At 44.9% G+C, this 12,645-nt stretch overlaps 1 protein-coding gene across 1 annotated transcript in view; it reads left to right on the top strand.

The window, feature by feature from the left end:
• LOC139416961 (histone deacetylase 6) overlaps nt 1–12,645 on the top strand; it is a 44,113-nt gene that overhangs the window by 18,184 nt on the left and 13,284 nt on the right. The window contains exons 11-19 of the mRNA XM_071166175.1: nt 607–733; nt 2,691–2,756; nt 3,276–3,335; nt 3,430–3,519; nt 3,957–4,131; nt 4,525–4,693; nt 5,033–5,161; nt 10,312–10,480; nt 10,956–11,158. Coding sequence (XP_071022276.1) covers nt 607–733; nt 2,691–2,756; nt 3,276–3,335; nt 3,430–3,519; nt 3,957–4,131; nt 4,525–4,693; nt 5,033–5,161; nt 10,312–10,480; nt 10,956–11,158 — 1,188 coding nt within the window. The remainder of the gene's footprint in view (nt 1–606; nt 734–2,690; nt 2,757–3,275; nt 3,336–3,429; nt 3,520–3,956; nt 4,132–4,524; nt 4,694–5,032; nt 5,162–10,311; nt 10,481–10,955; nt 11,159–12,645) is intronic.

Raw genomic sequence — 12,645 nt, 5'->3', positions numbered from 1 at the left:
GTGAAGGGAGGGAGAGCAGCAGCTACGTGAAGGGAGGGAGAGCAGCAGCTACGTGGAGGGAGAGCAGCAGCTACGTGAAGGGAGGGAGAGCAGCAGCTACGTGAAGGGAGAGCAGCAGCTACGTGAAGGGAGGATGAGCAGCAGCTATGTGGAGGGACGGAGAGCAGCAGCTACGTGAAGGGAGAGGGAGGGAGAGCAGCAGCTATGTGAAGGGAGAGGCAGGGAGAGCAGCAGCTACGTGAAGGGAGAGGCAGGGAGAGCAGCAGCTACGTGAAGGGAGGGAGAGGGAGAGCAGCAGCTACGTGAAGGGAGAGGGAGGGAGAGCAGCAGCTACGTGAAGGGAGGGAGAGGGAGGGAGAGCAGCAGCTACGTTAGAAAAACTAATGTGTGTGTAAAATAACACATGTGCAGAACGTGATCCTTTGAGGAAGAGGTTTCCGGAGGGGTGGGTGGTCGCGGGGCGTGGGCGAAAAACTCTGTTTCCGTACACCTCACCAAATGAATGGCTGTCATATGATGTGAGGAGAGGAGTGATGTAATCCCCCCCTCTTTCCCTCTCTTATTGTCTCTATCTCTCCTCTCTCTCTCCTCTCTCTCTCCGGTCAGCGTTCTGTACTTCTCAGTCCACAGATATGAGGAGGGTTTGTTCTGGCCCCATCTGCCCGAGTCAGACAGCAGTGCTGTGGGCACCGGTTCTGGGGAGGGATACAACATCAACCTGCCCTGGAATAAGGTACTAGTTACTGGACTAGTTAAGATTATCTACCTCTGCTATCGTATTATCTCCTCAGTGTTTACCTTGTATTCTGTTTTCCTAATGTTGTTGTATCGAGGGTTGTTTTCCTGATGTTGTTGTATCGAGGGTTGTTTTCCTGATGTTGTTGTATCGAGGGTTGTTTTCCTGATGTTGTTGTATCGAGGGTTGTTTTCCTAATGTTGTTGTATCGAGGGTTGTTTTCCTAATGTTGTTGTATCGAGGGTTGTTTTCCTAATGTTGTTGTATCGAGGGTTGTTTTCCTGATGTTGTTGTATCGAGGGTTGTTTTCCTGATGTTGTTGTATCGAGGGTTGTTTTCCTGATGTTGTTGTATCAAGGGTTGTTTTCCTAATGTTGTTGTATCGAGGGTTGTTTTCCTGATGTTGTATCGAGGGTTGTTTTCCTGATGTTGTTGTATCGAGGGTTGTTTTCCTAATGTTGTTGTATCGAGGGTTGTTTTCCTGATGTTGTTGTATCGAGGGTTGTTTTCCTAATGTTGTTGTATCGAGGGTTGTTTTCCTGATGTTGTTGTATCGAGGGTTGTTTTCCTGATGTTGTTGTATCGAGGGTTGTTTTCCTGATGTTGTTGTATCGAGGGTTGTTTTCCTGATGTTGTTGTATCGAGGGTTGTTTTCCTGATGTTGTTGTATCGAGGGTTGTTTTCCTGATGTTGTTGTATCGAGGGTTGTTTTCCTGATGTTGTTGTATCGAGGGTTGTTTTCCTAATGTTGTTGTATCGAGGGTTGTTTTCCTAATGTTGTTGTATCGAGGGTTGTTTTCCTGATGTTGTTGTATCGAGGGTTGTTTTCCTGATGTTGTTGTATCGAGGGTTGTTTTCCTAATGTTGTTGTATCGAGGGTTGTTTTCCTAATGTTGTTGTATCGAGGGTTGTTTTCCTGATGTTGTTGTATCGAGGGTTGTTTTCCTGATGTTGTTGTATCGAGGGTTGTTTTCCTGATGTTGTTGTATCGAGGGTTGTTTTCCTGATGTTGTTGTATCGAGGGTTGTTTTCCTGATGTTGTTGTATCGAGGGTTGTTTTCCTAATGTTGTCGTATCGAGGGTTGTTTTCCTGATGTTGTCGTATCGAGGGTTGTTTTCCTGATGTTGTTGTATCGAGGGTTGTTTTCCTGATGTTGTTGTATCGAGGGTTGTTTTCCTGATGTTGTTGTATCGAGGGTTGTTTTCCTGATGTTGTTGTATCGAGGGTTGTTTTCCTGATGTTGTTGTATCGAGGGTTGTTTTCCTAATGTTGTCGTATCGAGGGTTGTTTTCCTGATGTTGTTGTATCAAGGGGTGTTTTCCTGATGTTGTTGTATCGAGGGTTGTTTTCCTGATGTTGTTGTATCGAGGGTTGTTTTCCTGATGTTGTTGTATCGAGGGTTGTTTTCCTGATGTTGTTGTATCGAGGGTTGTTTTCCTGATGTTGTCGTATCGAGGGTTGTTTTCCTGATGTTGTTGTATCGAGGGTTGTTTTCCTAATGTTGTCATATCGAGGGTTGTTTTCCTGATGTTGTTGTATCGAGGGTTGTTTTCCTGATGTTGTTGTATCGAGGGTTGTTTTCCTGATGTTGTCGTATCGAGGGTTGTTTTCCTGATGTTGTTGTATCGAGGGTTGTTTTCCTAATGTTGTCGTATCGAGGGTTGTTTTCCTAATGTTGTTGTATCGAGGGTTGTTTTCCTGATGTTGTCGTATCGAGGGTTGTTTTCCTGATGTTGTTGTATCGAGGGTTGTTTTCCTGATGTTGTTGTATCAAGGGTTGTTTTCCTAATGTTGTTGTATCGAGGGTTGTTTTCCTGATGTTGTATCGAGGGTTGTTTTCCTGATGTTGTTGTATCGAGGGTTGTTTTCCTAATGTTGTCGTATTGATACTTTGTCTAGTAGTTTGTAAAATACGGTGACATTGAGGTCTGTTCTTTCCCTTTTATTCCACAGATTGGAATGAAAGATGCAGACTACGTTGCCGCATTCCAGCAGCTTCTTTTGCCTGTAGCCTACGAGGTATAGTCGTTGAGATGGTTGTTAGACTTCCTCAATCGTTTTGGGTTTTATATAACGTAATAGAACATAGAACATTCTGACGATGTTCTTAGAAGAATAGGAACATTCGGACGATGTTCTTAGAAGAATAGGAACATTCTAACGATGTTCTTAGAAGAATAGGAACATTCGGGATGATGTTCTTAGAAGAATAGGAACATTCGGACGATGTTCTTAGAAGAATAGGAACATTCGGATGATGTTCTTAGAAGAATAGGAACATTCCGATGATGTTCTTAGAAGAATAGGAACATTCGGATGATGTTCTTAGAAGAATAGGAACATTCGGATGATGTTCTTAGAAGAATAGGAACATTCGGGACGATGTTCTCAGAAGAATAGGAACATTCGGACGATGTTCTTAGAAGAATAGGAACATCCGGACGATGTTCTTAGAAGAATAGGAACATTCGGACGATGTTCTTAGAAGAATAGGAACATTCCGATGTGATTTCCCCCATAACAGTTTGTTTGTTGCAGTTCCAGCCTCAGCTTGTCCTGGTGGCAGCAGGCTTCGACTCTGTGATAGGGGATCCCAAGGTAAGGAGAACCAAATATTAACGTTCTTTATCTACAAGTTGATGTGATAGAAATGTATATGATTTCTGAAAGATCTTGTGTGTTTTTACCCTAGGGAGAGATGTCTGCCAGTCCTCAGTGTTTCTCTGTTCTGACTCACATGCTGCTGGGCCTGGCTCAGGGGAAGTTGTTGCTGGTTCTCGAGGTAACAACAAACCACTCTACATGTCTTTTATTTAGCTTCGATTACACATGCAGCCCAAATCAGATCTTTTGATGAAAACTACAGGCCTCTCTCATCTTTTTAAGTGGGAGAACTTGCACAATTGCTGGCTGACTAAATACCTTTTTGCCCCACTGTAGCTTCGATTACACATGCAGCCCAAATCAGATCTTTTGCCACTAATTGGTCTTTTGACCAATCACATTAGATCTGGCCACTAATTGGTATTTTGTCCAATCACATCTGATCTTTAGTCACTAATTGGGCAAATGAAAATGATTCTGCTGCCTGTGTAAACGCTGAGTTGGGGTAGGTTGAGTTGGCTTCCATACCACATTATATACACAGGCAGAATGAAAGAGATCTGTTTTATAGAGTTATATTGAGTGACGTTGATGCCGCTTGTTTCATGTTTTCAGGGAGGATATAACCTTCAGTCCACAGCAGAAGGGGTGTGTGCCTGTCTGAGGTCACTATTGGGGGAGTCCTGCCCCCGCTTGGGGTCACCACCCATCCCGAGTGACAGTGCCCTGAAATCCATCTCCAGGTCGATCTCTGCTCTGTACCCTTACTGGACCAGTCTGCAGGTACTGGGTAAGTACTGGAGAAGCCCTTATAACCCCTTATAACCCCTTCATAACCCCTTATAACCCCTTCATAACCCCTTATAACACCTTCATAACCCCTTATAACCCATTCATAACCCATTCATAACCCCTTATAACCCCTTATAACCCATTCATAACCCCTTATAACACCTTCATAACCCCTTATAACCCATTCATAACCCCTTATAACCCTTTCAAAATAACCTATCACCCATTCATAATAATTCATAATTAATTTATAACCATTCATAACCCCTTGATAAATTTGTGGATTATAATCCATTCATAACCCCTCTATAACCCCTTCTTAACCTGTTAATAACTACTTCATAACCCCTTCATAACCTCTCATAACCATTCATGACTGGTTTGTCTCCAGAGGGAGGGCCTCTATCAGACAGCAACCCCCTGAACCCAGCCCTGACCCCAGCAGAGAGCAGTGAGGAGTTAGGTGAAGAGCTCTGTGAGGAGAGAGGAGACAGCCTGGACCTGACCACGGGCCTGGTGTACGACCAGAGGATGATGGAACATCACAACATGTGGGACAGGTAAGAATCCATCAAAGACACAGGAACATGTGGGACAGGTGGGAATCAGTCAATGACACAAGAACATGTGGGACAGGTAGGAATCCATAAAAGACACAGGAACATGTGGGACAGGTAGGAATCCATAAAAGACACAGGAACATGTGGGACAGGTGAGACACTGAGGTCCTGTCCAGAAACATATCCCCCTCTCTGGAAAGCAGTCCCAGTTGTCACTCAATTTAAACTCCTGGCTAAATACAATAAATATGAAATCATCCCCTATCCCTGAGGGTTCCTTCACTATCCAGCCGTAGCCTCATGTACTGTATGGAAATGATGTTGTTTGGTTGTTGGCAGCCACCACCCAGAGCTTCCCCAGAGGATCCAGCGTATCTTCTCCCATCACGACGACCTGGGCTTGGTGTCCCGTTGCCTGAGGATACCGGCTCGACTTGCCTTAGAGGAGGAGCTGGCTCTGTGCCACAGGTAACTTCTACCAAGAACAAATTAAAGATATAGGACTATTACTGGTCATATAGGGTTATTACTGATCATATAGGGTTATTACTGGTCATATAGGGTTATTACTGGTCATATAGGGTTATTACTGGTCATATAGGGCCATTACTGATCATATAGGGTTATTACTGGTCATATAGGGCCATTACTGATCATATAGGGTTATTATTGGTCATATAGGGTTATTACTGGTCATATAGGGTTATTATTGGTCATATAGGGTTATTACTGGTCATATAGGGCCATTACCGGTCATATAGGGCCATTACCGGTCATATAGGGCCATTACCGGTCATCTAGGGTTATTACCAGTCATATAGGGTTATTACCGGTCATATAGGGTTATTACTGGCCAGAGTACTGTCATAGTTGTATATCTCCTGTGTCTGTAGTGTGTATCTCCTGTGTCTGTAGTGTGTTGATGTGTCTGTAGTGTGTTGCCGTGTCTGTAGTGTGTATCTCCTGTGTCTGTAGTGTGTATCTCCTGTGTCTGTAGTGTGTATCTCCTGTGTCTGTAGTGTGTATCTCCTGTGTCTGTAGTGTGTTGCCGTGTCTGTAGTGTGTTGCTGTGTCTGTAGTGTGTATCTCCTGTGTCTGTAGTGTGTTGCCGTGTCTGTAGTGTGTTGCTGTGTCTGTAGTGTGTATCTCCTGTGTCTGTAGTGTGTTGCCGTGTCTGTAGTGTGTATCTCCTGTGTCTGTAGTGTGTATCTCCTGTGTCTGTAGTGTGTTGCCGTGTCTGTAGTGTGTTGCTGTGTCTGTAGTGTGTATCTCCTGTGTCTGTAGTGTGTTGCCGTGTCTGTAGTGTGTTGCTGTGTCTGTAGTGTGTATCTCCTGTGTCTGTAGTGTGTTGCCGTGTCTGTAGTGTGTATCTCCTGTGTCTGTAGTGTGTTGCCGTGTCTGTAGTGTGTTGCTGTGTCTGTAGTGTGTATCTCCTGTGTCTGTAGTGTGTTGCCGTGTCTGTAGTGTGTTGCTGTGTCTGTAGTGTGTATCTCCTGTGTCTGTAGTGTGTTGCCGTGTCTGTAGTGTGTTGCTGTGTCTGTAGTGTGTATCTCCTGTGTCTGTAGTGTGTTGCCGTGTCTGTAGTGTGTATCTCCTGTGTCTGTAGTGTGTATCTCCTGTGTCTGTAGTGTGTATCTCCTGTGTCTGTAGTGTGTTGCCGTGTCTGTAGTGTGTTGCTGTGTCTGTAGTGTGTATCTCCTGTGTCTGTAGTGTGTTGCCGTGTCTGTAGTGTGTAATATAATGTTATTTATCACATGAATATAGCAGGTGTCGGTCGACTTTACTGTGAAATGCTTCCTTACAAGCCCTTAACCAACACAATTAAAAAAGGAAGTAAACAATAATTATGCTACCTACAAGGGGTACCGGTACTGAGTCAATGTGTAGGGGTACCGGTACTGAGTCAATGTGTAGGGGTACCGGTACTGAGTCAATGTGTAGGGGTACAGGTACTGAGTCAATGTGTAGGGGTACCGGTACTGAGTCAATGTGTAGGGGTACCGGTACTGAGTCAATGTGTAGGGGTACCGGTACTGAGTCAATGTGTAGGGGTACCGGTACTGAGTCAATGTGTAGGGGTACCGGTACTGAGTCAATGTGTAGGGGTACCGGTACTGAGTCAATGTGTAGGGGTACCGGTACTGAGTCAATGTGTAGGGGTACCGGTACTGAGTCAATGTGTAGGGGTACCGGTACTGAGTCAATGTGTAGAGGTAGCTGAGGTAATATGTACATGTACAGTTGAAGTCAGAAGTTTACAAACACCTTAGACAAATACATTTCAACTCAGGTTTTCACAATTCCTGACATTTAATCCTGTTAAAAATGCCCCGTCTTAGTTCAGTTAGGATCACAACTTTATTTTAAGAATGTGAAATGTCAGAACATTCCCAGTGGGTGAGAATGTATTTGGTAGCATTGCCTTTAAATTGTTTAACTTGGGTCAAACATTTCAGCCTTCCACAAGCTTCCCACAATACGTTAGGTAAATTTTGGCCCATTCCTCCTGACAGAGCTGGTGTAACGGAGTCAGGCTTGTAGGCCTCCTTGCTCACACACGCTTTTTCAGTTCTGTCCACAAACGTGGAGGTCAGGGCTTTGTGGTGGCCACTCCAATACCTTGACTTTGTTGTCCTTAAGCCATTTTGCCACAACTTAGGAAATATGCTTGGGGTCATTGACCATTTGGAAGACCCATTTGCGAACAAGCTTTAACTTCCTGACTGATGTCTTGAGATGTTGCTTCAATATATCCACATCATTTTCTTACCTCATGATACCGTCTATTTTGTGAAGTGCACCAGTCCCTCGTGCAGCAAAGCACCCCCACAACATGATGCTGCCACCCCCGTGCTTCATGGTTGGGATGGTGTTCTACGTCTTGCAAGCCTCCTCATTTTTCTTCCAAACATAACGATGGTCATTATGGCCAAACAGTTCTATTTTTGTTTCATCAGACCAGAGGACATTTCTCCAAAAAGTATGATCTTTGTCCCCATGTGCAGTTGCAAACCGTAGTCTGGCTTTTTCATGGTGGTTTTGGAGCAGTGGCTTCTTCCTTGCTGAGTGGCCTTTCAAATTATGTCAATATAGGACTCGTTTTACTGTGGATATAGATACTTTTGTACCTGTTTCCTCCTGCATCTTCACAAGGTCCTTTGCTGTTGTTCTGGGATTGATTTGCACTTTTCACACCAAAGCACGTTTATCTCTAGGAGACAGAACGTGTCTCCTTCCTGAGCAGTATGACGGCTGTGTGGTCCCATGGTGTTCATACTTGCATACTATTGTTTGTAAAGATGAACGTGGTACCTTCAGGCATTTGGAAATTGCTCACAAGGATGAACCAGACTTCTTTTTCTGAGGTCTTGACTGATTTCTTTTGATTTTCCCATGATGTCAAACAAAGAGGCACTGAGTTTGAAGGTAGGCCTTGAAACACATCCACAGGTACACCTCCAATTGACTCAAATTATTTCAATTAGCCTATCAGAAGCTTCTAAAGCCATGACATAATTCTCTGGAATTTTCCAAGCTGTTTAAAGGCACAGTCAACTTAGTGTATGTAAACTTCTGACCCACTGGAATTGTCATACAGTGAATTATAAGTGAAATAATCTGTCTGTAAACAATTGTTGGAAAAATTACTTGTGTCATGTACAAAGTAGATGTCCTAACTGACTTGCCAAAACTATAGTTTGTTAACAAGAAATTTGTGGAGTGGTTGAAAAACAAGTTTTAATGACTCCAACCTGAGTGTATGTAAACTAGTGTATGTAAACTAGTTTTAATGACTCCAACCTAAGTGTATGTAAACTAGTTTTAATGACTCCAACCTGAGTGTATGTAAACTAGTTTTAATGACTCCAACCTAAGTGTATGTAAACTAGTTTTAATGACTCCAACCTAAGTGTATGTAAACTAGTTTTAATGACTCCAACCTAAGTGTATGTAAACTAGTTTTAATGACTCCAACCTAAGTGTATGTAAACTAGTTTTAATGACTCCAACCTAAGTGTATGTAAACTAGTTTTAATGACTCCAACCTAAGTGTATGTAAACTAAGTTTAATTACTCACCTAAGTGTATGTAAACTAGTTTTAATGACTCCAACCTAAGTGTATGTAAACTAGTTTTAATGACTCCAACCTAAGTGTATGTAAACTAGTTTTAATGACTCCAACCTAAGTGTATGTAAACTAGTTTTAATGACTCCAACCTAAGTGGATGTAAACTAGTTTTAATGACTCCAACCTAGTGGATGTATCCCGACTTCGACTGTAGGTGGGGTTTAAAGTGACTAGTCAATCAGGATAGATAATTAACAGAGTAGCAGCTGTGTGTGTCGTTAATGTAACAACAAATAAACATGTAAATTGTCCCGGTAGCTATTTGATTAATTGTTTGTCAGTCTGATGGGGATTGAAGCTGTTCAGGAGCTTTTTGGTCCTCGACATGGCGCTCTGGTACCAATTACCGTGCGGTAGCAGAGAGAACAGTTTATGGCTCGGGTGGCTGGAGTATGTTTTTTTTTTGGGGGGGGGGGGGGGGGGGCTTCCTCTGACACCTTCTGGTATAGAGGTCCTGGATGACAGTGAGCTTGGTCCCAGTGATGTACTGGGCTCTACGCACGACCCTCTGTGATGCCTTACCTCGGATGCCAAGCGCTTGCCATAATTTATTTGTATTTATTTAACCTTTTGTTTTAACCGGGCAAGTCAGTTTAAGAACAAATTGTTATTTACAATGACATCCTACCAGAAGGCAAAAGGCCTCTGTAGAACTTATTGAGGATGTGAAGGCTAAATCTTTTCACGCTTCTGAGGGGGAAGAGACGTTGTCGTGCCCTCTTCGTGTGTGGACCACGATAGATGTTTAGTGATGTGGACACAGAGGAACTTGTCTGTGATCAGGCCGTTATGTCGTCGGCCAAACGTAATAATGGCGGAGTCGTGCGCGGCCTTGTAGTTGTGGCGGGCCCCTGTGTTGAGGATCAGCGTGGCGGATGTGTTGTTGCCTACCCTCACCACCTGGGGGACGGCCCGTCGGGAAGTCCAGGATCCAGTTGCAGAGGGAGGTGTTTAGTCCCTGGGTCCTTAGCTTAGTGATGAGCTTTGAGGGCACTATGGTGTTGAACTCTGAGCTGTAGTCAATGAACAGAATTCTCACATAGGTGTTCCTTTTGTCCAGAAGGGATAGAAGAGGGCAGTGTAGATTGCGTCATCTGTGGATCTGTTGAGGCGTTATGCGAATCTGAGTGGGTCCAGGGGTGTCTGGGATGATGGTATTGATGTGAGCCATGACCAACCAGCTTTTCAAACCATTGCATGACTACAGATGTGAGTGCTAAGGAGCGATAGTCATTTAGACAGGTTACCTTGGTGTTCTTGGGCACAGGGACTATGGTGGTCTGTTTGAAACATGTAGGTATTAAAGGGTAATGTGTACATTGTATTTAATGATCTGGAGGATGATGTACTCATAATGCTGTTTGTTTACGGGGCGAAGCCAAACCCACAATTCCACATTGCGTGGACAATCCGTAAAAAAAAAATTCCTCCAATAATTATTATTTTGAATGTTGTAATTCTGTGAATGTGTCTAATCCGTGTCTGTAGCTTGGAGCACATAGCCAAGATCAAGGCCACAGAGGGGATGAAGACGAGGGACCTTCACAGACTGGGAGATGAGTACAACTCTATCTTCATCAGTACTGAGAGCTACAGGAGCGCCCGGTTGGCCGCTGGGGCCTGCTTTAATGCAGTACAGGCTGTTCTGACGGGACAGGTTGAACATTACCTCCATCACGTTGACCTCTAACCCCGCTGTGTCCAGTAAATGTTAAAAGTTAGGCGCTCAGGCTACCTTTTGTGAGGACATAGTTTCCTGAGTGAATTACTTTAAAGCTACATGTCCCCCCCCCCAAAAAAAATGCTGTTGCGAAGCTTATATGAAATCCTTTACGAAGGGTTTTTAAATTCTTTGTAAAGTCTTTGAAAAGTGATGTTTGTTTGAAAGAGCCTTCTATTAGTCAACATGGTTGTATTATCAGACTTAGGGTTACACAATTCCCCTAAACTTTCCCCAATTACCCAGCATTCCAGGCTGTTGGATTCCTGGATTTCCTGATTATTCCTTCCTGATTCCAGGTATTTTCCAACTGGGATTTTTTGGAAAACTAGGGAATTTTGGGGGAAGTTCCTGGAATTTTTCAACCCTATTTATCAGACTGTTGTATGCCCCCCCCCCCCCCCCCCACCAGGTCCGTAATGGCGTGGCCATCGTGCGCCCCCCTGGTCACCATGCCGAGAAGGACGCTGCCTGTGGGTTCTGTTTCTTCAACTCCGCCGCCCTGACTGCCCGATACGCCCAGTCCATCTCCCAGAAGCCCCTGCGGGTCCTCATCCTGGACTGGGATGTTCACCATGGCAACGGAACACAGCACATCTTCGAAGAGGATGACAGGTACCTAGCCGTGCCTGTTCCATATCTGGTGCACTGCTTTTGACGAGGGTCCAGAGGGGTTCTGCTGCTTATTCTCTCCTCTTTTACTCAATTGGAAATTATGGGATGAGGATTTTTCAATTTATTCATTTCAACTCAAGTTCTCATGTCTTCCCAGTGTCCTCAACATCTCCCTCACTAACTCCAACCTTCTCCTCTCTCCATCCAGTGTCCTCTACATCTCCCTCACTAACTCCAACCTTCTCCTCTCTCCATCCAGTGTCCTCTACATCTCCCTCACTAACTCCAACCTTCTCCTCTCTCCATCCAGTGTCCTCAACATCTCCCTCACTAACTCCAACCTTCTCCTCTCTCCATCCAGTGTCCTCTACATCTCCCTCACTAACTCCAACCTTCTCCTCTCTCCATCCAGTGTCCTCTACATCTCCCTCACTAACTCCAACCTTCTCCTCTCTCCATCCAGTGTCCTCTACATCTCCCTCACTAACTCCAACCCTCTCCTCTCTCCATCCAGTGTCCTCAACATCTCCCTCACTAACTCCAACCTTCTCCTCTCTCCATCCAGTGTCCTCTACATCTCCCTCACTAACTCCAACCCTCTCCTCTCTCCATCCAGTGTCCTCTACATCTCCCTCACTAACTCCAACCCTCTATTCTCTCCATCCAGTGTCCTCTACACCTCCCTCACTAACTCCAACCTTCTCCTCTCTCCATCCAGTGTCCTCTACATCTCCCTCACTAACTCCAACCCTCTATTCTCTCCATCCAGTGTCCTCTACATCTCCCTCACTAACTCCAACCTTCTCCTCTCTCCATCCAGTGTCCTCTACATCTCCCTCACTAACGCCAACCCTCTCCTCTCTCCATCCAGTGTCCTGTACATCTCCCTCACTAACTCCAACCCTCTCCTCTCTCCATCCAGTGTCCTCAACATCTCCCTCACTAACTCCAACCTTCTCCTCTCTCCATCCAGTGTCCTCTACATCTCCCTCACTAACTCCAACCCTCTCCTCTCTCCATCCAGTGTCCTCTACATCTCCCTCACTAACTCCAACCTTCTCCTCTCTCCATCCAGTGTCCTGTACATCTCCCTCACTAACTCCAACCCTCTCCTCTCTCCATCCAGTGTCCTCAACATCTCCCTCACTAACTCCAACCTTCTCCTCTCTCCATCCAGTGTCCTCTACATCTCCCTCACTAACTCCAACCCTCTCCTCTCTCCATCCAGTGTCCTCTACATCTCCCTCACTAACTCCAACCCTCTCCTTTCTCCATCCAGTGTCCTCTACATCTCCCTCACTAACTCCAACCCTCTCCTCTCTCCATCCAGTGTCCTCTACATCTCCCTCACTAACTCCAACCCTCTCCTCTCTCCATCCAGTGTCCTCTACATCTCCCTCACTAACTCCAACCCTCTCCTCTCTCCATCCAGTGTCCTCAACATCTCCCTCACTAACTCCAACCTTCTCCTCTCTCCATCCAGTGTC

This window comes from Oncorhynchus clarkii, chromosome 9, assembly GCF_045791955.1.
Source record: "Oncorhynchus clarkii lewisi isolate Uvic-CL-2024 chromosome 9, UVic_Ocla_1.0, whole genome shotgun sequence".
NCBI classification, from domain to species: domain Eukaryota; kingdom Metazoa; phylum Chordata; class Actinopteri; order Salmoniformes; family Salmonidae; genus Oncorhynchus; species Oncorhynchus clarkii.
This window is presented reverse-complemented; position numbering and strand designations above follow the sequence as displayed.